The following is a 27,911-nucleotide window of genomic DNA, read 5'->3' on the forward strand; positions in this document are numbered from 1 at the left end:
GTCATGTCACGTCATTCAAAACATGAAGGAAATTTGCTTTATTTGACTTAACACCGATTTTCGTATATACAGTACCAGTCAAAAGTAAAGCAACAAACATATTTTTATTAAATACATATACAAATAGGATGATATCAAGGAAATATATTTTAGTATCAGTTATAACTTGATGATATTTTTTTTGATATCACACATGAATTTAAATATAATCTGTTTTTATAAATTTTTTATGAACAGTCAAAAGTAAAGCAACACAGTTATAAATCATTTAATTTTAGTTTGTCTTTAGTAGTTCCTGCTTACGGTGGTTAGTTAATACTAAGTAAAGTTAAAAATCTTATTGTTTCCAAGAACAATTGATAACCTTGTTTCTTCCATTAAAAGATGTCAAGAAGTAATAAAGAATTATCTGCTAATACTAATAAAATATATTAAACATCTAGGTACTTTATTTTGTTACTTTATTTCTGACTCCTTGTTTTATTTTATAACACTACAGTTCTCATTCTTTTTAATTTATATCAATATATATTAGCTGATAGAGTTCTTTTATTAAATATAAATTTGTTGGTTTACTTATGACTGGTACTGTATATACAAGGCGTTTCTAAAATGAGTAGTAAAAATTTGACAGCAGTTAGCAGAATATTCCCACATAAATTACATTGTTTTTCACATAGCTCATTAACTTGAAAATGATTTATTCCGCAGTTAGGAAGTAGTTAATACTCTAAATATTTTTTTTACTCCAAATTGAGTATGTACAATTCGTATTTTCTATGGTCATTAAATTTCTATGAAAAGATAATAATTTTCAATTAATTACTAGGAAAAATTTAAATAGAGGATATTTAACAGAGATAATCTGGTTCTTCACATATAAGACGAACTAATTTCATTATTGAAATCTATGTAACTACTTCCTTATTAATCTCAGTTCTATTGAAGCTGGTTTCATCAGTGAAAACTTGAACTATTATTGAATCTAGTTATGTAATTTTATTTTTACAGAAACAAAGTAGGTGATGATAGTTTAAAATATCTTAATACAAATAATATTAATCAATAAAATACAATAAATAGTAAATAAAGTTGTTTATTTACAATTTAAAGCAGTTAGAACACTAATAATGAAGAAAATCTTAATAATACTTTTTTCTGAAGTTTCTCCTCCTTCTCCTGAAGAAGATACAGCCCCTCAAATTTAAATTTAAAAAATTGTTTCTTCCTCATATTTTTGTAATCTTTAATCCAATCATATTTAAATTTGGTTTGCCTTATCCTAAGAAACATGACTACAATTCAATATAATAATTTTTTTCCATACTGTTACAAAGGCATAGAATCCTGTGATTTCTCCTCTTTTTCTCGCCCTATTTTCCACGTTACTGAATATATTTTAAAACTATTCACCTTTCATATTCTTAGCACAATTTGGAACAAGAAAGGTACTCTTAATTAATTCTGATTAACGCAGCCGTTTGCATACACACCTTGTACATATTTTTAGTAGTTAGTTATTATTTTGTAACGCTTCACCTTCTCAACATCGACGTGACTTTGAGTGTAGGAGTTATTGTTATGCCGGCGGTAACGAGACTTCGCTTCTCTAATTGATGTTTAACATAACAGTTGTCGCAGACGCATACAAAGCAGATCATTTCAGCTTCCGAGCTTCGAAATTTACATCCATAATCATGCAATGTTAGATAACACACTATTGCCATGGGCCGTTCCTGAATTAATAATGGCTGCCTACAGGAAATTTTTCGATCGAGAGTCTTCTCATGTGAAAACGCCGCCTAATCAACCCGGAAACGTAATTACGACGAATGTACGTACGTATGGAGATGTTTGATTGCCTCTTGATTATGCAAATCCTGATGCTGGATCTATTATTTCTCGTGTTAAAACAGCGAGTTGAAACTGAAAATTAACTGTTGCGGTGCTCAGGATGTTGCACGTGATTATTCGGTCGTTTGTGCCCAAAAGGATTCGAATATTTAATTGGAGGAGTTGCAGATGTAAGAAGTGATCCAGTGGACTTTCCATTATCGGTGTGTGCCACACAATATGGCATACAAGTGACTAATGCCCATTAATTTGCGGGATTCCACGCCGTTAATGCCACGGCATTATTGTAAGAAATACCATTTGCAGTTGACAAAAATTCGATTGGATTCTTTCACGTTGCACTTTTCGTTCCAATTAGCAATTACAGCATTATCCCTGCACGGACATCTTTCGTTGCGTGTCCGACCGCCATTAATTTCCTATATCTGTCTCATAATATTGAAACACACCGTCTTAACCGGTTTACGTACTTAGGAATGGTGGAAAAATGTGCGCAGTTTCGACCATCTATCGGCGGATTTGCAGAAAATCGAATAGATTGCCGTTGTAAAACTTGATGGGCTGTTATTTTCGAATTGCATGGCTGACTACAGATGAATAAGAAATGGGTGATTATCCGATTAAGTTTTACAAAAATGTAAACTGTATTGTGGCCAACTGGTGATTTGTAAACTGGAGGATACTGTTGATTTCTCGTTTTATCAGACGATGTCCGTTCTATTGACAGTTATGTGTTATGGGACTAGAATACATGCCTGAGCTGAACATCTATATTGCCAAGTGTCCGAGAAGATCATAATTTTGAATTTGGTGCCAGAGGTGTTTTGAAGCATAATCATGCAAGTTATTCTCTAAGGAATATGAAATTAACTTAACGAACGTATTGAAATAAGAAATGATTAAAATTTGCGATATGTGGATGACGTTTTGGTGCCTTATTTTCTTCCCTACATAAATAGAGATCTCGGACTAATTTTTCAGCAAGATAATACCCCTGCACATATTGCCAGGAATATATTAAACTTTCTAGAAGCCTCGATGTGAATTTACTGCCTTAGCCATATGATGGGGCGACGCTTAACGAATTTACAACGCCCTCCACGAACTCTTAATAAACTAAGACCTCAGATTCAGTTCGCCTGGGATGCACCGTTGCGTCAATGAGTGTCTTAATCAAAGAGAGTGTTCGACCCAGTTTTAGCTTCTGATAATTTATGCTTTAAAATTATTGACAAATTGTTTAATCAATTATTACTTGGTAATAAGTTAATATTTTTCTAAAAAAATGGAATAACCCAATCTTTAACACACAGTATGTTAATTTTATGAAACGTTATGCATCAAACTAATTTCCCTATTATCCAGACAACACGTATCTTGTCTGCGGAAAATTAGTATTCATTTACTTACCCAAGGATAATTGGTCCACTCAAACGTTTATTGGAAAGTGTTTCCATCAATAAGGAAATCATTAGGACGAACATGATTTTGCGCTTAGGAAACGCGAACCTGAAAGAAAAAACGAAGGTGCTTAAATAACCGTAAAGACTATATTTTGAGTTTGGATTGTCTTGGGAAATACGACTAACTGTTCCGTACCTCTGTAGAGACTTAATAACTATTTCATAACCAATTACACCAGACCATTTTTGTACATACGCATATAGGAAACATAAGCTGTGGAAGATTTAATAATTCAAACCTATTAAAATTTCACGCATGTAATTTATATTTTCCTTTCCGTGTAACATGATAGACGCATTTATTTAAATAGACACCCATCACCGAAGCTGATTGCATAACCGTTCTTCCATCAGATGCAGCGTTTTCAGAATTAAATTCGTAGACGAGAAAAGTGTGAAAAATTGTTAATAACAGAACGTAATTTATTCAGCTCGTAGACGCTACCGGGTACCTTCTGCTGTCATGTTTAACATAATGTCGGACTAGTTGAAAAATTATGTCCAGTCATCTGGCGTTGTGTTTGGCTGTGTTACTAAATGGTTTCGTTTCATTCCAGTATAAATCGTAAACGTCGTTTTATTAGTTGGGCATTTTAATATTTGTTTAATGCCGTCGTCGCATTAACGACGATCTGAATAGGAAAATAATTTATTTGTACCGTTATCATAGCGTTACGGAAACATTTATTTAATTCAGGTATTGAATAAGTATTCTACTAAGGTAAAATGTTCGTGCTCACTGAATATGTTAAAATATTTATTTGCTTAAACGGTACGCTTTGCATTAAACAATTTTAATTTCACGTTAATTGATATTATGAATGTTAATTGATTGTTTTTTCTTTTGCAGATGACGCGACACAGTATAGTCTTAGGCCTGATTCTAGTCGTAATTAATTGTAATGGAATTTTAGGTAAGTTTGACCATTATTTTGAAATTAGATTAACCATGTTAAAATGGAAAAACTAACAATTTTTTATAAGGCAATTTATTGATTTATTACATAAATTATACATATAAAATATTAATTTTAAATTATTATAATAAAAATGTACCAGCAACTTTGACTATGGTGCCGGAGGAGTTTTAAATAAAAAACTAATGATTTTTCATAAGTTTGATGTTTGATTTACCTTAGAAGACTCTTTTTATAACAATATATTGATTTATTGCATAAATTACATATATAAAATATTAATTTTAATTAATTATAATGAAAATCTACCTATTCTCCATTCCTACACAACAAGTAAATGTGAAATAAAGTATTTATGAATATTTTCACATAATTTTATCCAAACATATAGAAACAATTATTTATATTCATTTGAAACAATCTTGTGTAAATCTACTGTTGTACAATAGAATGACAGTATTTTTCTATGAAAACTGTGTTAAATTATAATTTAAACACAGAATCAAACGTACATTTTTTTTCCAAGAAGATCATAATTTTGACTTTAGTGCCAGAAGAGTTTTGAAGCAAAAAACTAATTATTTTTCTTATTTTTGAAGTTTAATCCACCACAGAAGTCTCTTTTTATGGCAATTCATAATTTATTACATAAATTACATACATAAAATATTAATGTTAATTAATTGAAATGAAAACATACAGCACAAGTAATTGAAAAATGAAGTTTTTATTAATATTTTCACATAATTTTATCCAAACTTGTAGAAATAATAAAGTGTCCAAGAAGCTTATGTTTTTGATTTTGATACCAGAGGAGTTTTGAAGCAAAATACCAATCATTCTTCATAAGTTTGATGTTTGATCCACCATAGTCGTCTCATTTTATTACAGTTTATTGATTTATTACATAATTTATACATATAAAATATTAAAATTAATTAATTGTAATGAAAATCTACCTATGCTCCAATTCTACAGAATAAGTAATTGTAAAATAAAGTATTTATCAATATATTCACATATATTTTATAGAGACTTGTAGAAACATTTATTTATATTCGTTTAAAACAATTTTGTGTAAATGTACTGCTGTACTCTATAATGACATAATATTTTTTCTGTTAAAACTCCTTTAAATGATAATTTAAACACACAATCGACCGTACATTTTTTTTATAATTTCCCAATCAAATTTTGGCCTGCATTTTCTGAAAGTCCAATCAATTAATTCCGTTCTAATAACAGTTATGTGTTTTGGGACCAGAATGCTTGAGCGAAACATCTATATTGTCAAGTATCAAGAAGAATATAATTTTGACTTTGGTACCAAAGGAGTTTTGAAGCAAAAAACTAACAAGTTCGCTGTTTGATCCATCATAGAAGTCTCTTTTTATGACAATTTATTGATTTATTACATAAATTACACATATAAAATGTTAATTTTAATGAAAATCTACATATACTCTAATTTTACACAACAACTAGTTGTAAAATAAAATAGATATCAATATTTTCACATAATTTTATCAAAACTTGTTAAAACTGTTTTAAATGATAATTTAAACACACAATCGAACGTACAATTTTTTTTTAATTTCCCAATCAAGTTTCGGCCTGCATTTTCCGAGAGTCCAATCAATTAATTCCCGCATAATAATTCACTGTGGCACTATCAGCAGTGCTGCGAGTTCCCGGACCAAATTAGGAAAGTCACACACATGCAAATGGTCGTCTTCCCAGTATACGTTACCGTATAGCGTACAGTTATATCAGATTCGCACTCGGGGGATATAAGCACATAAATAAAACAAATCTTTCCTGTTCAAAGGCCAGTTGTTTATGGGCCGCTTGCTGGAAATTGATGGAGATGATACCTGAACGACACGAAATGGTTAGATCGACCATTCCGGTGCAGAACATCAACGAATTATTTTAATTATGTGCGACGCTCATGTTTTTCTTGAAATGAAATGAAAATGTCAGTGTGGATTATTAAATCGAAAAAAATATATTGCAACTTATTGTTAACGGCAGGGCATTAAAAACTGCATGAAATTGTAAATTGCTGATTGCGCTGACGACCTGAATGCAGGAAACAAAGAGGTCTCCAGCAGAAATAAATACATTAAATAATAAAAAATCACACGGTGTGGCATTTTATTTTTATATTGAGGAAGAGTGCTGAAAAAAAAGAATAAATTTTATTGCCTGTTACTAATTTAAAATTGTATTGAAGAATGTAAATAACTATTTTCACAGCCACATTATCATTGCTTTTAGCACTTTCAATTCCTATTGTTTCACGATGAATGTGTAAAATACAAAGTAGTGGCGATCCTGGGAACTCTCGAACGTAAATAAACGGATGTTTGAAGCATATTGTCTCTGTCTTTATATTTAAACTCATTTCTTCCGTTTTGATGGACATCGGAAGAAGTGAAAAAAAAGGTTTATTGTATTTAGTCGTTAACACTTTAACCAAGCATGTCGTGGACATTACGGTTGTTGTAGGTCGTTAAGCCTCGCTTTAATGTATTTTTTGGCTGTGTACTCGAAACGAAACTATGTACTGTAATGTGAATCAACCGTTAACTTTGGACTCGTTTTAGGAAGTAGATAATTAAATTGTTAAATTGGCGCATTTTACTTTAATTAGTATTACCAATGATTCCGCCGCTTGGCAGTTTTACATTAATTCCACCGTTAATTGTATAACAAAACTAAATTGCCGATAATTATATGAGACTGTTTTCTTTTTACACCATAAACTCCCCCGTCAAATATATACGTTCACAAAGATATTGATTAGAAAATCAAATTGACGTTCTTGGGATAATTAACTTCATTTCATAATTAATGGCTTGTGCATTTTATAGGAGCATTGATTAGGTCGGTCGTTCATAAAGTGCATATCCAGGATGCACTTAACGTTAGTCCCAGCCAGCATTATCGATCCCTTTTAATTGAATCAGAAAATCGAACTAATTATTAATTAAGTTTCATTATGTTGCGTTTATTGCGAACGAACAGTCTGAATTACCTGTGAGAAAATTTATTCTTCCTAGTTGTACAGTAGCTGGCTGGTTCACGGTCCCGCGATGTTGGGTAATGCCATGGGAATATGTTTGATAAGCTTCTGGTTTAACTGGAACTTGATACAATAATTAATTATTCTCTTCCATTACATGTTATCACAACAATCACTTTTCTATTGTGCTGTAACCCATACACTCAATCATTTTTGTTATTATTTACAGGAAGAATAGCCTTCGAGAAACTCACAGACTTCGACTACAGAGGGAACACATACTACACAGTCAAGAACCTCAGCCTGTACGAATGTCAGGGTTGGTGTCGGGAGGAACCCGACTGTCAAGCAGCGGCGTTCAGCTTCGTGCTGAATCCGTTGATCCCGGTCCAGGAGACCCTGTGCCAACTGCAAAACGAAACGTCTGCCAACAATCCATCAGCGGCGCCCCAGAGGTCGGTAAACATGTACTACATGACCAAGATGCAGCTGAGGTCGGAAAACGTGTGCCTGAGGCCGTGGTCTTTCGAAAGGGTGCCCAACAAGATGATCAGGGGCTTGGACAACGCCTTGATTTACACTTCCACGAAAGAAGCCTGTTTGGCGGCTTGTTTGAATGAGGTAAAATTTAAAAATTTCTTCTCAAATTACTGCGATAAACCATCCACTATCGCGTAGGTTGCAACCGACCACATTAAAGATACAGATACCGACCGATAATTAAAATTTTATTTTAATCACAAAGATAAGCAAGCAATCAATTACACCACATGAACGGCTTTAAAGCCAATTTGCAATAAAACGAGGATGTTATTTAAGTTTATTACGCCCAAGATAATTAATACGAATTTATTGTTAAATAAATAAATTCATCATAATAATTGTAAAGGATTAGGATATTTTAGATGGTTGTAATGGTAGTAAAAAATTCTAATTAAGGATGAATGTGGAACCCACACAAAAATCGCCAGTACCCGGGGCTCATTAAATCGATTTTTTTCGTCACATCCAGATCTCAATTAATCTGCATAAAATGCGGGCGGAATCCGGTTCATTATCTCTGGAAACTCCGCACTCTTTAATTTTCTCTACGCGCACTCTTTCATCATTCACCGCTAATTGTCGCAAATTAAACGAAGGGGAAATGGAGACATGCAATCGCAAAACTAAATCTAATCGAGTCGATCTTGTTCGAGCGTCGTTTCACCTGTCGCTAGTTGCTACTGCGAAACTGAAATATCAACGGTCTGACGCTGATGATCTAACAACTTAATACCAGAAGACAGTGTAAACCGAGGCTCGGCTTGTTGTTTTGCCCATTCTGCATTAGCCGAGCAGTTTATTATAATGATCGCGATACCGATCTGATGTTTGATTACAGCCCGAGATGTTTTTCAGATTTAAGATCGGACTGGAAAAACTGGCGGACGTGGGTAATGGACCAGAAAGCAACAACTATTGGAATTATACACTGAGCTTTGTGCATTCTGATTTATGTGTTAAGATAAACAACAGTTTATACCATCTCAAAAATTACATATTTTTTAAATTTTGATGCACATTGCTTGCTAAACTAATTCTGTTCCTTCAACACTAAACTAAAATACCTTATCTTGTTACAGCATCGCTTCACGTGCCGTTCAGTAGAATACAACTACGTAACTCTACAATGTCAACTGAGTGACACCGACCGCAGAACAACCGGCCAGTTCGTACAATTCGTTGACGCACAAGGAGTTGATTACTTCGAGAATTTATGTCTGAAGGGTAACCAGGCTTGTAAAGGAAATCGTGTCTTCCAAACCCCAAGAATCGGAGTCGCTGATGACAAGGTAGTCCATTTAAAATCAGTAACATAATGAAGAAACTAAATTTTATCTTGGTGTTTCTGAAGGTTGCCCAATATGCCGGACTTCACTACTACACCGACAAGGAATTGCAAGTTACAAGCGAGGCCGCTTGCAGATTGGCCTGCGAAATAGAAAACGAATTTTTGTGCAGATCCTTCCTCTACAAAGGTACACCACAGGGCTCCCAATACAACTGTCAACTCTTCCACTTGGATCACAAGACTCTTCCCGACGGACCCAGCACATATTTAAACGCAGACAGACCACTCATTGATAACGGAGAAAGGATTGGAAGCTATTTCGAAAATACTTGTGAAAGTAAGTTGCATTATGTGGCAATCTTTTATAGTAATGTATTACTTTTAATGCTAGCGTTAAATTTCCTCCTTCTCGTAAATCTTTTGGAAATGATGGAATAACATAGTTTATGCATTTCCCCAGCCTACAATGTTCAATTATGTGTTTAAGGGCCCAGTAAAACGTAATCTTTGACATATATTTCGCATGGTAATAAAACTAGAATTCTTATGCGTTCCCTCAGAAGACAATAACCCACCATTATCTCGACAGATTGAATTACAACAATGAACTTCATGCAACCATGGCCATAAAACACAACGTAGCATAAATCCCAGAAATAACATAAAGGAACTCATTGAGCATTCAGATTCCACTCGGACTGATGCTCCACAATTAAATGCAATAACGCGCCAATTAAGACGAGAATCTCAGACAATCCGGAGAACTCAGATATCTGCGATGAAGAATTACAAACCGCGTTTGTCTTCGAGTTTTCACTTTGTACTCTGGGATTTAAACATGATGGAATATTAAATATGCTTTGAGAATTTAAAGGAAATCCGACTAAAATTAATGAAGTTCATGGATCCAATGTTCAATGGAGGAACAACGCAATTTTCCTATGAATTATTTATATCTTATAACAAAATTACATTACTTTATTATAAGTTTCCATACTAATTACGTATTTGTTGCAGAATCAACTGCGGCTTCTTCACCGTCTGGTGCTCCATCTGATAATACACTGCCCGTCGTGTTCGAAGCCACTGAAGATCCTACATTGAACAACTTATCACGAACAGACGTAAACTGCGACAAAACAGGAACATGCTACGACGGTAAGTTTCAGTTTCCTAAAATATTTTACTACTTCAACCTTCTATATGTAAATTTTATGGTGAACATTACAGGTCATCTTGAAATTGATTTTCCCACTAACTTTAATTAAATTTCAATAGCAGTTTACGACCGACAGTAAACTCGAGTTTTACATGTTATTGTTTATCGAATGTATGCACCTAAAGCTATCATTATTATTCTGTTTTTTATCGAGTATTAGTAGTCTATTATCCTTTTTGTATATTACATAAGTTAATCACTATCATGCCATAATAATTGCTACTGTGTGTTTATCTACTTTCCTATTTGTCCATCACACTGAAGACTTATGTTAATCGAGGAAATCCTGGATGCTATTTAATGATAATAATAACAAGAACCATTTTTTATATTTTTTACATTGAATAACACTAAGTTAGTTAGTAATATGGAATTTCTACTTTAATTCTTAATCGTGGGAGACGACCCATTATGTCCTGCTAAGATACACAATTAACCAACATTTTTTTGTTTCTAGTGTCCGTAAACTGTAAGGATACAAGGATCGCGGTCCAAGTCAGAACCAACAAGCCTTTCAACGGAAGAATTTATGCCCTGGGTCGATCCGAGACTTGCAACGTCGACGTTATCAACAGCGATCTGTTCAGGCTCGATCTGACCATGACTGGACAGGACTGCAACACTCAGTCGGTGGTAAGCAACATGCGGCGATATTAATTGTTGATGCTGCGCGATTCCCTTCGCGCTATTTATGGACCAGCGTCGCAGGAACAATGGACCTGTGACGCAAACAAGGCTGTTCGGCTCTTTTGTTGTGCTTTACCGCGCAATTAACTCAATAAATTGCATTATTGAGTAAGGACATGAGCCAGGTGAAATACGATAGTCCAAGAAGCGATATGGCTTCCTCAGATCGCATCTTAAGGCTGGCTACTCTGCGAAAACGATGTCATGTAAACAAACCTCATAAATAAGTGGGCCGCCACTCAATGAACGATTCCGGAAAACACATGTGTTAAATATCTTGGCAAAGTTTAATTTAACATCTGGGTTAAGAATTAAAAATGTTTATTCATCATTTATTTAATAATTATAATTATTATATTATTATTCAATTAACTTATAATGTACAATGTACAATGTAAGATTTCTAATTTGACTATCCTATATATGTAACATGATAGTACATCCCTTTTAATCCACATAAATCTTAAATCTGCAATCTCCGTTTACCGGACTACACACCACCAGACATTATCTATTCATGAACAGTGCTCCAATTCTACTTAGCAAAAACTAAGAAGGTCCTTCGTCCATAATTCATTTTCTTTTTTTTACAGACCGGCGTCTACAGCAACACAGTCGTTCTGCAGCATCACAGCGTTGTTATGACCAAAGCAGATAAAATCTACAAAGTGAAGTGTACATACGATATGTCGTCAAAGAACATCACATTCGGAATGATGCCAATTAGGTATGCACATTTCATTATCTCTTATGGGCCGTTTGGAGGCCGTTTATTCCCTAGTTAATTGGATACTTAGAACTGTAATTAGACAGTGGATATCCAACTCCTTGGGGCAGATAACAAGACCCATTTAAAAAATTGTTCATCCGCCACTTTTATTTATCACGCATCACGAACCTTAATTTTTTATGGAACGTGGAAGAACTCGCTATCGGACCATCATGTGTTGGTACCAAGCATCTGATTTACTTTATAGAGGCTATAAAGCTTTATATAAGTACCGTGTTAAAACATTTAGATTACGTCAAGGATATATATTATTGTCGACTCAGTTGGATTTAATATTAGGATTTCGCCTTTTAATCTATTTAATTAAATTATTTTCGTTTTGCTTAATTATATTTCCATTCATATTTAAACTAATAAAACAAAAACACTAATTCTTTTTTCTAATTTACAGAGATCCTGAGATGATTAGTATCACATCCGCTCCTGAAGCACCACCACCAAGGATCCGCATCTTGGACAGCCGTCAAAGAGAAGTCGAAACTGTTCGTATTGGAGACAAACTCACTTTCAGGATCGAAATTCCAGAAGACAGTAAGTGTATTAAAAGTATGCCATTTAATTTAACTAATAACTTTTATTTTTAAGCTCCTTATGGCATTTTCGCGAGAAGCTGCGTTGCTATGGCCAAGGACTCGAAGAGCACTTTCCAAATCATCGACGACGAAGGTTGTCCAGTTGATCCCAGCATTTTCCCAGCCTTCACTCCAGATGGTAACGCATTGCAATCAATTTATGAAGCATTCAGATTTACCGAGTCATATGGTGTGATCTTCCAATGTAACGTCAAGTACTGTCTTGGACCTTGTGAACCAGTAAGTTGACGACAGCTCGTCATATTTACGATTTTTCTAATGTGTATTAATTACTTCAGGCCGTTTGTGAATGGGGCCGTGATTCAATTGAATCATGGGGCAGAAGGAAGAGAAGCATCAACAACGTAACCGATGAAGAGAAAGAAGAAGACATGACCCTGAGTCAAGAAATTCTCGTTTTGGACTTCGGCGATGAAAAACAATCAGACTATTTGAAGAGCGATCTGTCAAGTGCAGACTTTGGAAAAGGTAATTAAACAACACTTTAAATATACAACGTGGATATTAATATCATTTATTTTTTAGATAAAACCGTGACTATTATCGAGCCATGTCCGACAAAAACATCAGTGCTCGCCTTAGGAGTAACATGTGCCTTATTAGTTCTCCTCTACATCAGCACCCTGTTCTGCTATTACATGAAGAAGTGGCTTAATCCAGGAAAACACATTGCCTGAACATGAATCAAATATGAAATAGACACTCTGGTGCTTTAATTATTAGAATATTTCCCAGTATTTATGTATAAGTACGAATGTATGTGCGACAACGCGCTTGATCTTTCTGTTGAGTTGAGGCGAAGTTCCAAGCCATTAACTCGAGAAGAAACATCATTAAATCGGGATATTCCCAAAAACAAATGACGCAATAACTTAGAAATAAGTAACTGAATTTTCGGGTAGGTGGCGGCCTTTGGTGGCGGGAAAGCTTTCATCTGTGACATAATAGGAATCACTAAATATGAATTTTACCGTTACAAAAAATACTGTACTCTTTGATCTCTTTTAACACGAAACGTGGCAAACATTTCCTTTAACGCACTGACTTTTGTTCCTGGAACAAATTTTGTACCGGTAAGATGATTGGTCTGTATCTTTAGTGATATTCTTATAGATTATTTATTTTATTTATTTGTTTAAATGAGTTTTGTGTAAATAACTAAATTTAAGAAAACTATTTATACTATTTTATATTAAACAATTAATGCCTTAAATAATAATTTTAAATAAATATTAATTTTATATGTTGTTTTGTTTATTTCTTATTACCTTACAAATTATGTATTATATAATATTTAATCAAACATGTAACCATTAGATTTTATTGCCAATTCTTTAAGAAATTTATTGTGAAAACGCAATTCTTTCAATTAATAACAACTTTTAAAAATGTCATCCCAAAATATCATATTCAATTAATTCAATTAACAAAATTGGGATTTATTATGAAAAACAAGTTTATTAAATTTATATTGTCCTTAATCAGCATCAATCATACACAATCTTTGTTGTGTCAAAAGGGCAACATCTACCATTGCCTCAGGCACTAATAGTTCAGCAACTTGGTACTTCATAGATTCTTCAAATGCATAAAGAATACTTGTATCATATAACAACATTTTACTTTGTGTTAATGCTAAGATACAGTTGCGTAACCTTGCTATGGTTTCCCTTTCTTGTCTTGGAATAACCTAAAAGGTTTTATAAGTTATTAGTTATAAGAAATTTTAGAAATAATATAATGTACCTCTTCTAAATTTTGTATAAACCCTCCAACACTATCCTCTGAATTATTGATAGATGGACAAATCCATATGAAACCATTATTTCCCAAAATTACACTTGCACCAATTGGCAAATTATGAAAATGTGTTTTACTTCTTTTAATTAAAGATGGATATACTTTGACCATAGTACCTTGACCTAACTAATATTTAATAAAATATAATAAATATATTTTTTTCAGACTAAACCAATTCATATTACCTTTCCATACTTTAAACTTCTTGTGTGTAAAGAAAGTGATCCATCTGTAAACACACTTTGAACTTCTGCACTAATTAAATCACCTTCTTGGAGATACTGCCTCATCATATGTTCATCTTCTACTGACCTTCTTCTCTAGAAATTAAAAGTTGATTACATCAAATTAAACACTCTTTTAAAACATACCAGTTCACCACCTGGTAAGTTGACTGATGATAAAAGTAAGACAGAATCTAATTTTGAATTTGTTTCCACTTTCCATCTCTTTTGCTGTACTTCTGTTATTCTACCCACAACGACATCACCAACCTCCCCATTATACCTACTTTTTAATGGACGTATTGATATCAAATTATTAACTTGTTCCCTGACTCCAGCAACGGATGACTTTAAATTACCGTCTTCTTCATAAGTTCCATGTCCTCTGCAAATACATTTGTATTATTTTTTGTGGGAAATTTACATTTACTAAAACTAACCTCATAAATTCATTTTGAGGAGTAATTATCTGTCCAGGCGTAAATATTGGAGGAATTCTGTTATTTATAGTTACATTCGTATTCACTCTGTTCGTCGCTAATCGGATGTGAATTTTTTGAGACATGTTTATTAAAATAATTAAGGTTATGTTAGGTTATATCCAAAACACATTTATGTTTACTACAGAACACCAAAATTTCCGGCTAACCGGTATTTGACGGCGGGCAATTTAAAATGACGCAACACACATGAAAAATATATTTTTTTAGAATTACTAAGGATTATTAAGTTATCAAAATAAGTAGTTAATAATTTCTATAAGGACCTACACCAATAATATACAATAATATAATTGTTTGTAAAATAAATAAATGTTTCGTTTAGTGCTTTTTTTAAGTTTCACTGTTACCCTGTGGATTGGCACACCTGAATTTTGACGTTTACAGTTTTGTTGACATTTAATCAATCCAATCCGGGGTTGTCACGTCATGGCAGTTTTAAATATTAATTGAAGATGTCCAAGCTGAAGTCACAATAAAAATGTGTTCGTGGTGGTTATTTTTCACTTTAAAATTATTAGTGTTTGCCCGTGCACAACAAGATCTGAAGGGCTTCGATGATACGGTGCTGTTTGATATCGCTTGGCCAGGGAGTAAATTTGAGGAGGATATCACTAACAACGAACAAATTATTGTCACATCATCTGATCAGGAGAAATATCGCTGTATATTACCTAGCATCCAACAGAAAGAAACACAAGAAGATGAGAAATATGATGGTCCAACAGCTTTAGAATTAATTGCACCATTATTTACACAGTCATCATGTTCATACAGAATTGAATCGTACTGGACCTATGAAGTCTGTCATGGAAGATTTATAAGGCAGTACCATGAGGATAGGGAAGGTAAAAAAGTGAAACTTCAAGAATACAAATTGGGACAGTGGGACAGTAAATCTTTTGATAAGCTTCTCAGTAACATGAAACTAGAGGAACAAGACAAAAATCATCAAATTCCATTGAAAAAAATTGATAATGTGAATCTGCCTTATCTGGAAGTTGTGATGGATAATGGAACCCTTTGTGATTTAAATGAAAACAAACCTCGACTCACCAAAGTTTTGTATGTATGTTACATCCATGGAAAAAATGAAGTTTATTCTTTGAAAGAAACGTCGACATGCCAGTATGAGATCATCATCTTGTCACCTCTTCTATGCATCCATCCAAAATATAAACCAAAAGAAACTGGAGAAAATAAAATTAATTGCATACCTCTTGATGGTAGTGGTGACAAACCTTATAGCTTACTAAAAATGAAGGCTGAAAGTGCTAAGTTAAGGAGAAACACAGACTTTGACCGTATTAAAGTAGAATTCATAAAAGATTCTGTGAAACAGTCCACAAAGAAGCCAGTCATGGATTCATCACCAGTGAAAAATTTTTTGTCAGGAAAAAATTGTTTGAATGGTGGAACAGGTTGGTGGAAATATGAATTTTGCTATGGAAAGTCTGTGGAACAGTATCACACTGAAAAGGATGGGACAAAAAGCTCAATAAAACTGGGAGTTTTTGATAAAGCAGCCCATCTTGAATGGATCAAAACACATCCCCACAAGAAACCAAAACCTGTGGGTGAAAGAAAACAGCTGTCACATTTTTATTCGAATGGAGAGATTTGTGACAAAACAGGAAAACCTAGACAGACTGAAGTTAAACTGAAGTGCTTGGATACTACTAGTCTTAGTGCTGTGTCGCTGTATTTGCTTGAACCTAGATATTGTGAATATATTTTGGGTGTTGAGTCGCCATTAATTTGTGACATTTTGGCCGCTGCAGATGAAAATGGACTTGTTGAGGATAACAGTGATGTAACAGATAATGATGAAACTGCTGTAAATATAAGACTATAATTTTTTTTAATATATTTTGTTTTGTTTCTAAAAATTGTATTTTTATTTTTTGTCCAATTATACTTGTTTTAATTCCATAAAAAAACAACGTTCTATATTTATATTTATATTCATATATTATAATTAAAATAATGTTAATGTATTTAAAATAATTAAAAAATGTTTTTTGGTAAAATATCACTAATATGGTTCCTTTCAGACAGTGTTACTGATGCTTATTCTTTTTACCCAAGACATTCATTAAAGACTTTGACATGAAGTAGGGTTTTTCAGGACTTCCATCATTTCGTTCACAATCCTCCACTAAAAATAAAATATAGCTTTATAATTTTAAATAAAATCTCGAGTTTAATTTAAAATTGAATTATGTAAACGTTTTTGCATTCTGTAAAAGCAATATTTAAATACTTACAGAAGCAAAGGAATAAAGTATCAACAGCCATACTGTATACATTGAAGAAGACGATAGTTATAAGGTAAGTAATTATCATTATCACAATAACAGGTACCAGACCATATGTTATATTGGAATTATCTATTCCTGTGAGATCAGTTGCAAAGAATACATATGCTACAGATCCTACTCCTAAAGTTATTAACAGTTTGCTGAGGAAAAAGAGAAAATCGGTCACCTAAAAATAAACGACATTAATATTGTACTAATGTAATGTATATAATCCATGTTGCTAACCTTATCCAATACAAAAACTCTTAAAATATTCCTCATCAATAGACCAAAGGCATCCTTAGCGCTGGTACAAAAGTTCTTTCCATGAATTGCGCACATAATGTACGCGTTTTTATTAATGAACTTCAAAAACTTTTCAAGACACCAAAAGAAACATTTCAAGCAACAGAGAATGGCTCTTGTTAATGCATTATCGTATTTTTTCAATTTGTGATCGAGGTATTCCAAGAACACCCTAATCATACGACAAATGGCAATAATAAGGGATCCAAATGCTAAAGTACCAACATGATATCTGAAACAAAACAAGTAATATACATACATGAAACCACACGCCAATCATTCATACCGTAAGGTTCTATAGGTTGCCGATGATACTGCAAAGAATGGCAGATTGCGTTTTTTAAATGTCCAGTACCATTGAGAAAACACTCCGGCCAAAACCATTTGACCAAACGCAGATGCGGAGAAGATTAACCAAAAGAAACCGAATAGATTAAAAACTAAAAATGCAAAATGTTTTCAACTATTATCTTTTATTAAATTATTAAATTTACCTTGCATATATGTATAATATGACGTAGTTTCCGTCCCAACAAAATCGCAAGAGCATTCCATTGAAGTTGTTGTATTTGGCGCACATGGTTGTCCAATGTGTGGCTAAAATTATTTTTTTTGTACATCAATACATCATTAGGATACAAATCATACTTACACATTTAGTGGAACCCATATCTTTATATTTATAAATTGGATTGCCAGTTGTAGCTAAGTACAATCCTACAATTAACGCGTAAGCAAATACTCCTGCTTGTAGAATCCACGGAATCAAAGGGAAAATGAATATTGAAGTTACTGAACTTACAGCCCTATAAATAATTTTAATTATTATGATAGTGATTCCAGTTTGTTACTTATAAAGTAATTACTTGCTGCTTTCCTTAATAAGAGCAATCGCAAGAACAATTCTTTTTCGTAAGAAAATAATAACCAATAAAATAATAACTAAAACAACTGATAAAACTATTAGGCCAAGTAGCCACAAGTGCTTTTCGGTTATGATTCCTTCATTTCCTGTTGATTTTTCCAATGCTTCTCTATACATTTTTTGTGTAAAATACACTCCTAAAAATTATACCATTATAGATTTAAATATTACAATTAATTTAATTTAATATACCTGCAGAAGTCAATGCCACTATTCCAAATATGGATATCCAAACCATTATTCCAGCTATGAATCTTAACATGAAAACATACAACAAACATACTAGAACTGCTCCACCAGCTCCAATCAGTATCTTCCACCAGGAATAAATTATGTCTTTAACGACAACTTGACCAAACTAAAATCGTATTATTTGCATTTAGATGGACGTACGTACTAGTTACATTCTTCAACCAACCAACCAACACAAATGTAAGATTAATTACTACACACAAATCGATTATTTTTTTTAACTGCCCACATTGAAAAATTAGTTCCTTCAGAAAATGGTCTCCAAAGATGAGCTCATCTCAGTTTTCCATTTTTTCATCAGTTCCATATGGCAAAATCCATTACTGGATCGTCAAGAAAATTTATATTTACATTTTTTTAGGATATTGAATAATCTATAAAAAAGTTACCTTACAATTTTCTAATAACTTTTACCTTTTAGAAGATATCGGAGATCTAAGTTTTAAGAATTTAACAAAATTTTCATTTTTACTTCTAAATTTTATATCTTGTAGATAAATAAACATTATAAAATGTCAACATATATTTTTGTAGAAAATTAAACATTCTACAAAAAAGGTCTTGTAGTTAATAGATTACTTTACGTACTGATTTTAATAGTTAGCTGAGATGAGGACCTTCCTATTAAAATTAAGAGCTCATCTTTTGGTGAGCATTTTTTAAAGGTGCCTACGAACCAACTTTTCAGTGTCGGAAATTAAAAGAAATAATCGATTTTTTTGACTCACCCTACTACACATAGATAATTTTCAATTTATATCAACTCCCAAATTAAATTTGTAATAATAAGCAATATATTTGTAATAATAAGTAATATATTTTATTTCTGCAGGAGCCGACCAAATTAAAAATGATCTATTTAAATAAATGTGTCTAAATAAACGTAGGTTAGCATAAAAAAGCAAGCAGTTAAAAGAAACCTAAATTATTAATACAAGAATATGAAATTGTTAAAAGAGTAGAAAAATAATTAATTTTTACTGTTTTCTTATTCACAAAAAATTAAATTCAGGTATTCACATGAAGATAACGAAGTTATATTAATAATTAGTGAAGTTTTATCTTATTTAAAAAAAAAATTATTTGGAAATTATTAATATCTAGATGTAATCCGTAATTAGAATATTTTGTATCTGGTATAAAAATATATGCAATAATGATAATTCTTGCATTTGCCTAATATATCATAAAAATGTATTAAAACACACACATGCTTTGGAAACATAATAAAAAACAAAACATAAATAAACACAAAAGCAAAAAATTAAAGAAAATAAGTTTAATATATTGGTCTACCTGCTCAGAGTCGGAAAGTAGCTTTATATTTTTTACAGCCGTATGTAACTTATCAATATTTACGTCGGTTAAAAAGTTTTCAATATTCTTAAATTCTTCAAGATATGGAATACACCTATCTTGGACTAGAAAGTAAAGAATGATGTTAAAAATTAGAATAGCTACAAAGTATAAAAGCTTGATGGCAAGTTAGTAAATTAATACAAATATGTTATCAGAAAAATGTATGTCATGGTACCATATACTTAACATTGGTGTAAAATTAATTAATATGTCTAACTAACATCTTAAAATGTCGTACCCATTATTTTAAATGTAACGTAATATAATCAGAAAATTGTCCCATAAATATATCTCCTACAACTTATGATCTTTTCAGTATACAGATACAGTACCAAAAGAGTTTGATTCATCTGAATCTTGACAGAGACATAACGTACGATAGAGACAGTAAGTCTCCGTCGAGCACGATGTCTCTCTCTAGAGTCAGACGGGTCAAACGCTTTTCCTACTGTATATTTAGAGCAATTGTCTTAATACATTTAGAACCAATTTTAAGATGCTAATTTTACATATCTTAAATCAAACCTAAAAAGTCGCTTCTGTTTGTCTTAAAATCCCTAAACTAACAATTGTATTAAATCAAAACCCACTATTTGTACCTGTATAATCTTAGTGTCGTTCGTGATTACTGATATGCCGTTTTGAACAGCCATTGTAGCCCACATTTCAGTAGAGGCTAATTGTTTTTTAAACACAGCTATTTCATCATCGTCATAATGTTTTCCTCCAATTTTAAACGCTTTCCTGTCAGCAACATTATAAAGGCAGCGGTTTAAAACTAAGAAAAACCAAATTATGCAAATGTAAAAACAAATAGCTTCATAAACTTTGAGTATTAAAATAGAATTTTTATGAAAAAAATCCATAAGCATTTCAGCGTTATTAGAAAATAAAATTATTGTTTAATAATTACGTTTTACGTGTATTTTAAATTAATAATTAGCTTTATTATTTATTATTAGTAGTAGAAACTGTTTTAAGATTAAATAATAAAAATTTTCCCAAAGAGGTTTCGAATTTAAAATCAAGTGCTTAAGGATTGTTCAAAACCATATGTTTCTAATAACATATTGTAAATCATAAATTTGGTATTTATATGTGATTTATATAATTTAATTTATATAATCACGCACACAAAATATATATAAATTTTTAGAAGTTTATCAATACTTAATTTGTGATAATTACATTTTCGTGTTGTTTATTTTTGAAATAATAACTTACCTGGATGACTCTTCATATACCAATTTGGTTCCATGGAATTATAAATATATTCCGGATCGAGTTTACCATAATTATTTTTAACGTAATTATCGTTCGGACATTTCGATACACATATCTAAAGACGAAAAACAATATCAATTATCAATGGCATTAATAACAAAATCTAATAATAAAATTTCACCTGTGGTGTTTGGCACTTAGGTGGTATACTTGGTACCAAGCAAGCAGTGAGGTCAAAGAAAAACAAATAAGGTTTATCTGTAACACCCTCGTCCATGCCACATCTTCGCCCGTTGCTGTCCTTCGGTGCTAGTAGCAATTGTGGATCTCCTTTGCTTATGCCTAAAATATTCAGATAATCGATATTAACTGGAATGTAGTCTCGTTAATTCACAGAAAGTCACCTATTACACCCAATCCAATCCAGACTACGATGAACACAAGGAAGAGAAGTAGACATATTATATCTGTACACGACCTGTTTTTTAAGGGTCCGTTGAATTGGGGGTCAAATTTTAACGGCGGTCCTGTAAAAAGTACATAACCCAGTCAAATAATGTAATAAAATTTAATGGATGCGAAAATATTTTCAGTTACTTGTAACTATGTGTTTTAATTTTTCTATACAGTTCAATTAATACAACTTACTTGAATATTTATACGCTTTTTTGGATGTCATATTCTAAATATTGAGATATAACAAACACGGTTTCGGTCGCTCACGTTCACATTTAACATTCGCACGTTGGTTTTCGCTTTCGTACAATGTGTATTATTTACATGATTTACGCGTTTTATTAGCACCAGTTTAATAAATATTTGGTTTTGAGACTGGTAGTTAACAAACAGTTTCATCATTACAATCATTTTATAATCTAGCCATATAAGATCTATAATAATCATCTAATATCATATTTAATGATAAGCTATTTTTATATAATGTGCACTGTTTTAAAAACATAATTTACTATTGGATGAACATAAATATGGATACTTTAATATGTTTTACTACTATTTATTACTATGTTTCACTAAGGGTGTGACAAATTTTTTGTGTAATTATGTCCCTGACTAATGTTTCGTTTGAAAAAAAAAAAACAAAAATTCTTTTTTTTATTTTTATAAAAGGGGTGTTAAGCAATTTGATATTTCGGACCGTTTGGAGTTAAGGCTCAACACTATTTCGCAAATAATTCTGAAATATAGAGTCACCTCATTATATTAATATGATATACCAATAAAATAAGTTTTTTATTTGTTAAAAAATAAAGTGTTTCATTAAAATAATAAAAAAAATTGAAACAAAAATAATAAAATGGTACGATAATTTCGCACATACCTTCTAAAATTATTAACAATTTCATTATTCAACAGGTAGATTTTAATATAAAATTTTCAAAAATTTCAAGTATTTTGGTAAGTACTGCACATGCGGATGCAAAAGTTAAATACATATTCATATTATACAATGTGGACCATAAATAAACATAAATTGGTAATTTAGGTTGTTTAATGTCTGTGTATAATGTTACAAATATGATTATTAAATATTAATATTTTTTAATACTTAGTTCTAATTGTTAATGGTTTCAATATTTTATAAATTGATTTATTTTAGTTTTAAGTTTAGAACTGGCATTAAAAATGTTATTATTAATATATGAACAATCATCTTTAAGACGTAAAAACTTAAAAACTATTTTAGACGAATAAATTGCTATATATTATTTGTTTAACTAGTTTTGTCTCGTTGATGTATTAATTCGATTAAGATAATAGATAAAATAACCAGAATTAGAATTATAAGTTTCCACAGACGATATTTTAATTTTTCTACGTACCATAATCAAATTCAAATGTTTTTGATTCCAAATCAGGATTCTTTTTGTAAAATTCCTGTGGATGTTCATTTTGTGTACTCGAGGATGGAATTGCATCTTTAAAATTACTTTGACTTTCCATATGTCAAATTTTTACAACAATGAAATAAGAATTAGTTTTTTATTTAGTTGGCAAAAAATAACATATGAAAAAGTCATTTTTTTATCAACGTGTATTTCGATTTATTATCAATATGTAATTATGTCTTTTAGATGACATCAATTAATGGATAACAATCTATCTGATTAAAATTATTTAGTTATTAAGTGAACACTAATCAATTTCCTTTGAATATACAAGAGTTATGTTTGAATTTTCGGTATATAACAAAACCTTGCACATCAGAAAAATACATAGTAACTTATTTAAATTCAATAGGACATTGACTTAACAATAACTACTTGTAAATATGTGATTCATATCCGAAGTCAATTAGTAATAATTTCACAATTATTCACTGTATTTTTGTTTAAGTTTTGGAAAATTACAACTCACTTAAAGTATTACTCACCGAGATCTTCTACAGCTGTTGATTTCGCCATGGCTTTTCCCGTTCACGTTTCTACTGCAACAAAACAAAATTGTATCTTATCTTGGTTATCATATATAAAATTGCTTATCTTAAAATAATGATGTTCGTTAATTAACTTTTCTGTTTAGAATAAAACCAGTATGGATGATTCTTCGCTAGTGAAGTTTTAAAAAAATAATATCCTTAATTGTTTCTAAAATAATCAAAAATAAAACATTAAATTTTGTATATAATAGGAGAAATTAAGTAAAGTATATCAATTATCAATGAGAGATTAAATACATCAAGAATTCAGATTAAGGCTTCAAGTGCTTTTCTAAAATTGGTGCGTCAACGTGTTGTTAGATAATTATAATCACACAAATTCTAGGAAGTAATTTTTTACCCATTATGATTATCCAAACTAGATTAAAAAAATTACCAAAAATTCTTTTTTGAAAAATACTATTTTATTTGTTCTGTTAAACTTTGCGGTTATTATTAATTATAATTCTGACAAAGTGATTTATCGAGTTACCACAAGATTACTTGATCGTACAGAAAATTTTTATTTACATTGTTTGTAAATAATAGAATACCTTACAAAAAAGGTATCTCACAATTTTAGAAGATATCGGAGGTCAACGTTTGAAAGATTTAACAAAAATTTCTGTTTTACTTCTAAATTTTATAATTCGCATATAAGTAAATATTATAAAATGCCCATATATTTTTGTAGGAAATTAAAGTCATTTTTTTGGCCCACTCTAATGTACATGCAGTAATGATCATTATTATAGTAAGTTTTTAAATGTTTCAACCATACCTCCAATGAATCTGATCATACACACAGACCTTAAACTAATTTTAGCAAGTCCCATCCCCTTCAGGTTTTTCTTAATTTCACATGGCGATAAGATTATATTGTTTTTGACATTCAAATATTTGAAACTCAGACAATTTATTTTGTAGCTACCACTTGGCCAGTTTCTCTAAATTTTTCGATAATACGAGAAACGATTGATTTATTTAGCCTTATAATCTTAACCATCTCTTCTTATTTCTCTTAGTCTTGATAACGCTGAATTATAACAGTTTCACCTTATAAAAATAATCGATATGAATTCACAGAGAAAATAATATCATATCCATTGAAAAATAAAAAAGTACACAATTTTTTAAAGGTTAATAATTATGACTACTACGTACGTATAGATTCTCATAATAAACAACATCGATTAATTATTACAATAGTATTACTAATACTGATAAACACAATATATTGACCAAATATGTGCTCATACATGTAAAAGAAAGTAATGAAATAATTAACCTGAATTATTATTAATATCGACAATTTAAACTGTAAAATTAAATCAAATATGTGTAAGTCAATGGTAATTATAATTTATATAATAAAGACGTAATAGACACAAATTCATTCAAAATAATAAACAGTTATATTTAGGAACATATTTTTTACGTATACACGTTCTGAGTTTAATAAAACATTATTATCAAAATCATTTTTGATCCCATTAAAATACACCCACTGTATAGAGGATTAGTACAAACAAATTTCAAATTTGACCTAGACCTTAATAAGTACCAGATTAAATGCTAAACTGCAAACAGCTGATAATACAATTTGCAATTTAATAACATTCAAAAAACATGAACTTACTAAATGTCATTTCCACTAGGTACGCTCATACACTCACTACGTCCATCGTTTGTCTTACTTGCAAGCACGTTTCACAACAAAACTGGATAATATGCGAACAGCAACAGGTAGTTACACAGGTATTCAATCTTCAGGAAATAAGAGTACACTACAAATAGATTTAAAAACACGATTTACTGTCGAGCGCAACCTTGGAAATTGTAACTTATTAATTTCAATCCACGACACCATGCACTTACACATTCACTCTTCCGATTTCGACACAGTGTTTTTGTGTTGTCGCATTGGATTTGTACACAATGGTTTTATTAGCTTCCTCTAAACCATGACGACTGGCCGGCTTGCTAGAAATAAGTGGGACGTCCCAATTAATTAATTTCACTTCATTCTTACTTACTGAGCGTTTGTTGGAGGCGATTCTAAACAAACGAAAGTCGTTCTTTTCTTTTGATTAATTTTTCTAAATTAGGAAACTTTCTAATATTAAATATTTCTGTTGTTACAGTTCTGAAAGTGTTATTTATGGTTGAAATAAATTAAATTAATTTAGATCTCTTTAAGGATTTATATCCATTACAAATTATATTTTGTTGAATGTTTTTTTAAGACACAGAATTCAAATTTAATAAATACATTTCAATAATAATCGGAAATATAAATACTGAATAAAATTTACATAATAAACAAAAGTTAAATACAACATATGAAGCGCAATTCGGGGCCCACATTACAAATTATATTTTGTTGAATGTTTTTTAAGACTCAGAATTCAAATTTAATAAATACATTTCAATAACAATCAGAAATATAAATACTGAATAAAATTTACATAAACAAAAGTTAAATACAACATATAAAGCGTAATTCGGGGACCACATTTTTTTGTTCCCTAGCATGGAAGTTATAACTCCTATTTCAAAATCAAAGAAGAGATCGTGGAACTCATTACAATGAATCACCATAGTATAAATATTTGTAAATTATGACTAATATATAATATATTAATTTTAATAGTTAATAATACTTACATGTGAAAATTTTTAAATAACTTGCACTAAACATTAAAACTTATATATTAATTAATTACACAATTGTATTGTTACAATTATAATATTAATCACATGCTTTCAGCAAACATACACATGTATACTTACTACTAATTTAAATAAACGCCTTAAACAAAATAAGCTTAAACCTAACTAATTTCCATGTATTATAACAGTTATCATCTATTTTAACATATATAAATAACTTACTTGTTTTCCACTTAATTAAATATACAAAAATATGGTTAATCTCCTTTGCAACGACAATGTTGTTTTGAAAGTGATCTGATCAATATAGGAGATGTTTCTTTCCCTATTTCTCTGTCTAAAGTCTAGACAATCCGGCGTCAAATTATTATAATCATCTATCGTACCAAAGTTTTATGCAACTTTCACTTATTTCATGTTGGTTTTGTAATGAAAATAGTGTTAATTTAATTATATTATTATCATAATTAATTGTTATGGTCAACATAAACAAATTTAATAATAATATACCTTTATTATAAGAAAATCACAACATACCTTTTGACTAGTCGACTTTTTGAAAACATATGTCAACTATACACATACAAAAATATATTCTCTACTATGCATCCAGTCCGTAGGATGTTCGGTACGAAAATAAACTTACAAGGCACTGTGTGGAAGACTAGTGAGTCTATCACAGTTACTTCACAATTTTCCGTTTCCCAACTAATATATTATTAAATTATCGGCTTATCTATTCGACCGTTTTTGATTTGTATTTGGAAAATTTAAACAATGCTAAAAATAAACGCATATTAAGTATATTATTAATATATACATTTGTAATAAAACTGGGTGTCCCTCAAAACAACTTATATTTTCAACATTTGTTTTATAATTCCTATTCCCTCGTATTAAAATGATTGATAACAAAAATTAAAAATAAATAGTAATACTGCATATTTTACTATCTAAGCATTTAAAACAACGTTGTAGGGACAGAATTTATAGCAACAAATTTAAACAAATAAACGAAAAAATATGAATTACTTTTAATAATTTTTCAGTATTCATAGAAAAAAGTATCTTTTAATATGCTCTTTATATTTTTTATCAACATTGATAAATAAAATGTCAATATTGATGGCAATCAGATTTTAAAATAAATAGTAATTGTGGTCGAGATCTCAGTAACAATACCCATGTTACATTATAAAAAACCTAGAAAAAATTTGGTATTTCAGTTATGAAATGGAATAGTGGTAGAGTATTAGCTGCTAAATTAAAATTATTGTACAAACCAAGACTTTCTTAATTAAAATGTTTATCAAACATTTTATCTATTGTTTATACACTTTATGCAAATATTGACTCACTTACTAAATTTGTCGTTCACCAAAGTATAGATAATAAGTAATTGAATTCACTATGAAAATTGTTAGAAAGTTCAAATGACGATGATCCATTTAAACTATAAAAATTTTCAATATATATAATAAAATAATTATTATAATTAACAAAAAAAATTAATTAAATAAATTAAAAAA

General features: G+C 30.9%; 4 protein-coding genes across 10 annotated transcripts in view; 2 read left to right on the forward strand and 2 right to left on the reverse strand.

The window, feature by feature from the left end:
* LOC109594390 (uncharacterized) overlaps positions 1–13,619 on the forward strand; it is a 57,779-nt gene extending 44,160 nt beyond the window's left edge. For all 3 annotated transcript variants that reach the window (XM_049965346.1, XM_049965347.1, XM_020009614.2), the window contains exons 2-12: positions 4,168–4,231; positions 7,492–7,883; positions 8,885–9,094; positions 9,157–9,430; positions 10,111–10,251; positions 10,770–10,945; positions 11,593–11,726; positions 12,181–12,320; positions 12,375–12,601; positions 12,661–12,850; positions 12,908–13,619. In XM_049965346.1, coding sequence (XP_049821303.1) covers positions 4,168–4,231; positions 7,492–7,883; positions 8,885–9,094; positions 9,157–9,430; positions 10,111–10,251; positions 10,770–10,945; positions 11,593–11,726; positions 12,181–12,320; positions 12,375–12,601; positions 12,661–12,850; positions 12,908–13,059 — 2,100 coding nt within the window. In that variant the 3' untranslated portion in view covers positions 13,060–13,619. The remainder of the gene's footprint in view (positions 1–4,167; positions 4,232–7,491; positions 7,884–8,884; positions 9,095–9,156; positions 9,431–10,110; positions 10,252–10,769; positions 10,946–11,592; positions 11,727–12,180; positions 12,321–12,374; positions 12,602–12,660; positions 12,851–12,907) is intronic.
* A 39-nt stretch (positions 13,620–13,658) lies between these two features.
* Positions 13,659–15,023, reverse strand: LOC109594407 (exosome complex component RRP4). Its single transcript, XM_020009628.2, has 5 exons — positions 14,847–15,023; positions 14,554–14,791; positions 14,368–14,502; positions 14,129–14,308; positions 13,659–14,072 (listed from the first exon to the last, which is right to left on the reverse strand). Exons 1-5 carry the CDS (start codon positions 14,969–14,971, stop codon positions 13,860–13,862), a joined length of 891 nt encoding a protein of 296 aa, XP_019865187.1. The 5' UTR covers positions 14,972–15,023; the 3' UTR covers positions 13,659–13,859.
* A 277-nt stretch (positions 15,024–15,300) lies between these two features.
* On the forward strand, positions 15,301–16,795 carry LOC109594427 (endoplasmic reticulum lectin 1). Its single transcript, XM_020009643.2, has one exon. The coding sequence runs from the start codon at positions 15,388–15,390 to the stop codon at positions 16,759–16,761; it is 1,374 nt and encodes a 457-aa protein (XP_019865202.2). The 5' UTR covers positions 15,301–15,387; the 3' UTR covers positions 16,762–16,795.
* An 80-nt stretch (positions 16,796–16,875) lies between these two features.
* Positions 16,876–27,022, reverse strand: LOC109594428 (choline transporter-like 2). 5 transcript variants are annotated; one of them, XM_020009644.2, is made up of 16 exons: positions 26,920–27,022; positions 25,588–25,692; positions 25,349–25,496; positions 23,665–23,715; positions 21,677–21,799; positions 21,454–21,614; positions 21,273–21,387; positions 20,648–20,826; positions 18,630–18,795; positions 18,379–18,574; positions 18,165–18,318; positions 18,007–18,109; positions 17,799–17,952; positions 17,453–17,744; positions 17,174–17,393; positions 16,876–17,064 (listed from the first exon to the last, which is right to left on the reverse strand). In XM_020009644.2, exons 4-16 carry the CDS (start codon positions 23,693–23,695, stop codon positions 16,967–16,969), a joined length of 1,992 nt encoding a protein of 663 aa, XP_019865203.2. In that variant the 5' UTR covers positions 23,696–23,715; positions 25,349–25,496; positions 25,588–25,692; positions 26,920–27,022; the 3' UTR covers positions 16,876–16,966. The 5 variants fall into 5 exon arrangements, with proteins under 5 accessions (XP_019865203.2, XP_049820887.1, XP_049820890.1 ...); XM_049964930.1 differs by having other exon boundaries at positions 23,665–23,718; positions 26,920–27,021; XM_049964933.1 differs by lacking the exon at positions 20,648–20,826 and adding an exon at positions 19,986–20,110 and having other exon boundaries at positions 23,665–23,718; positions 26,920–27,018.
* Between the last annotated feature and the right edge of the window lie 889 nt (positions 27,023–27,911).

This window comes from Aethina tumida, chromosome 3 (assembly GCF_024364675.1).
Source record: "Aethina tumida isolate Nest 87 chromosome 3, icAetTumi1.1, whole genome shotgun sequence".
Classification (NCBI taxonomy): Eukaryota; Metazoa; Arthropoda; class Insecta; order Coleoptera; family Nitidulidae; genus Aethina; species Aethina tumida.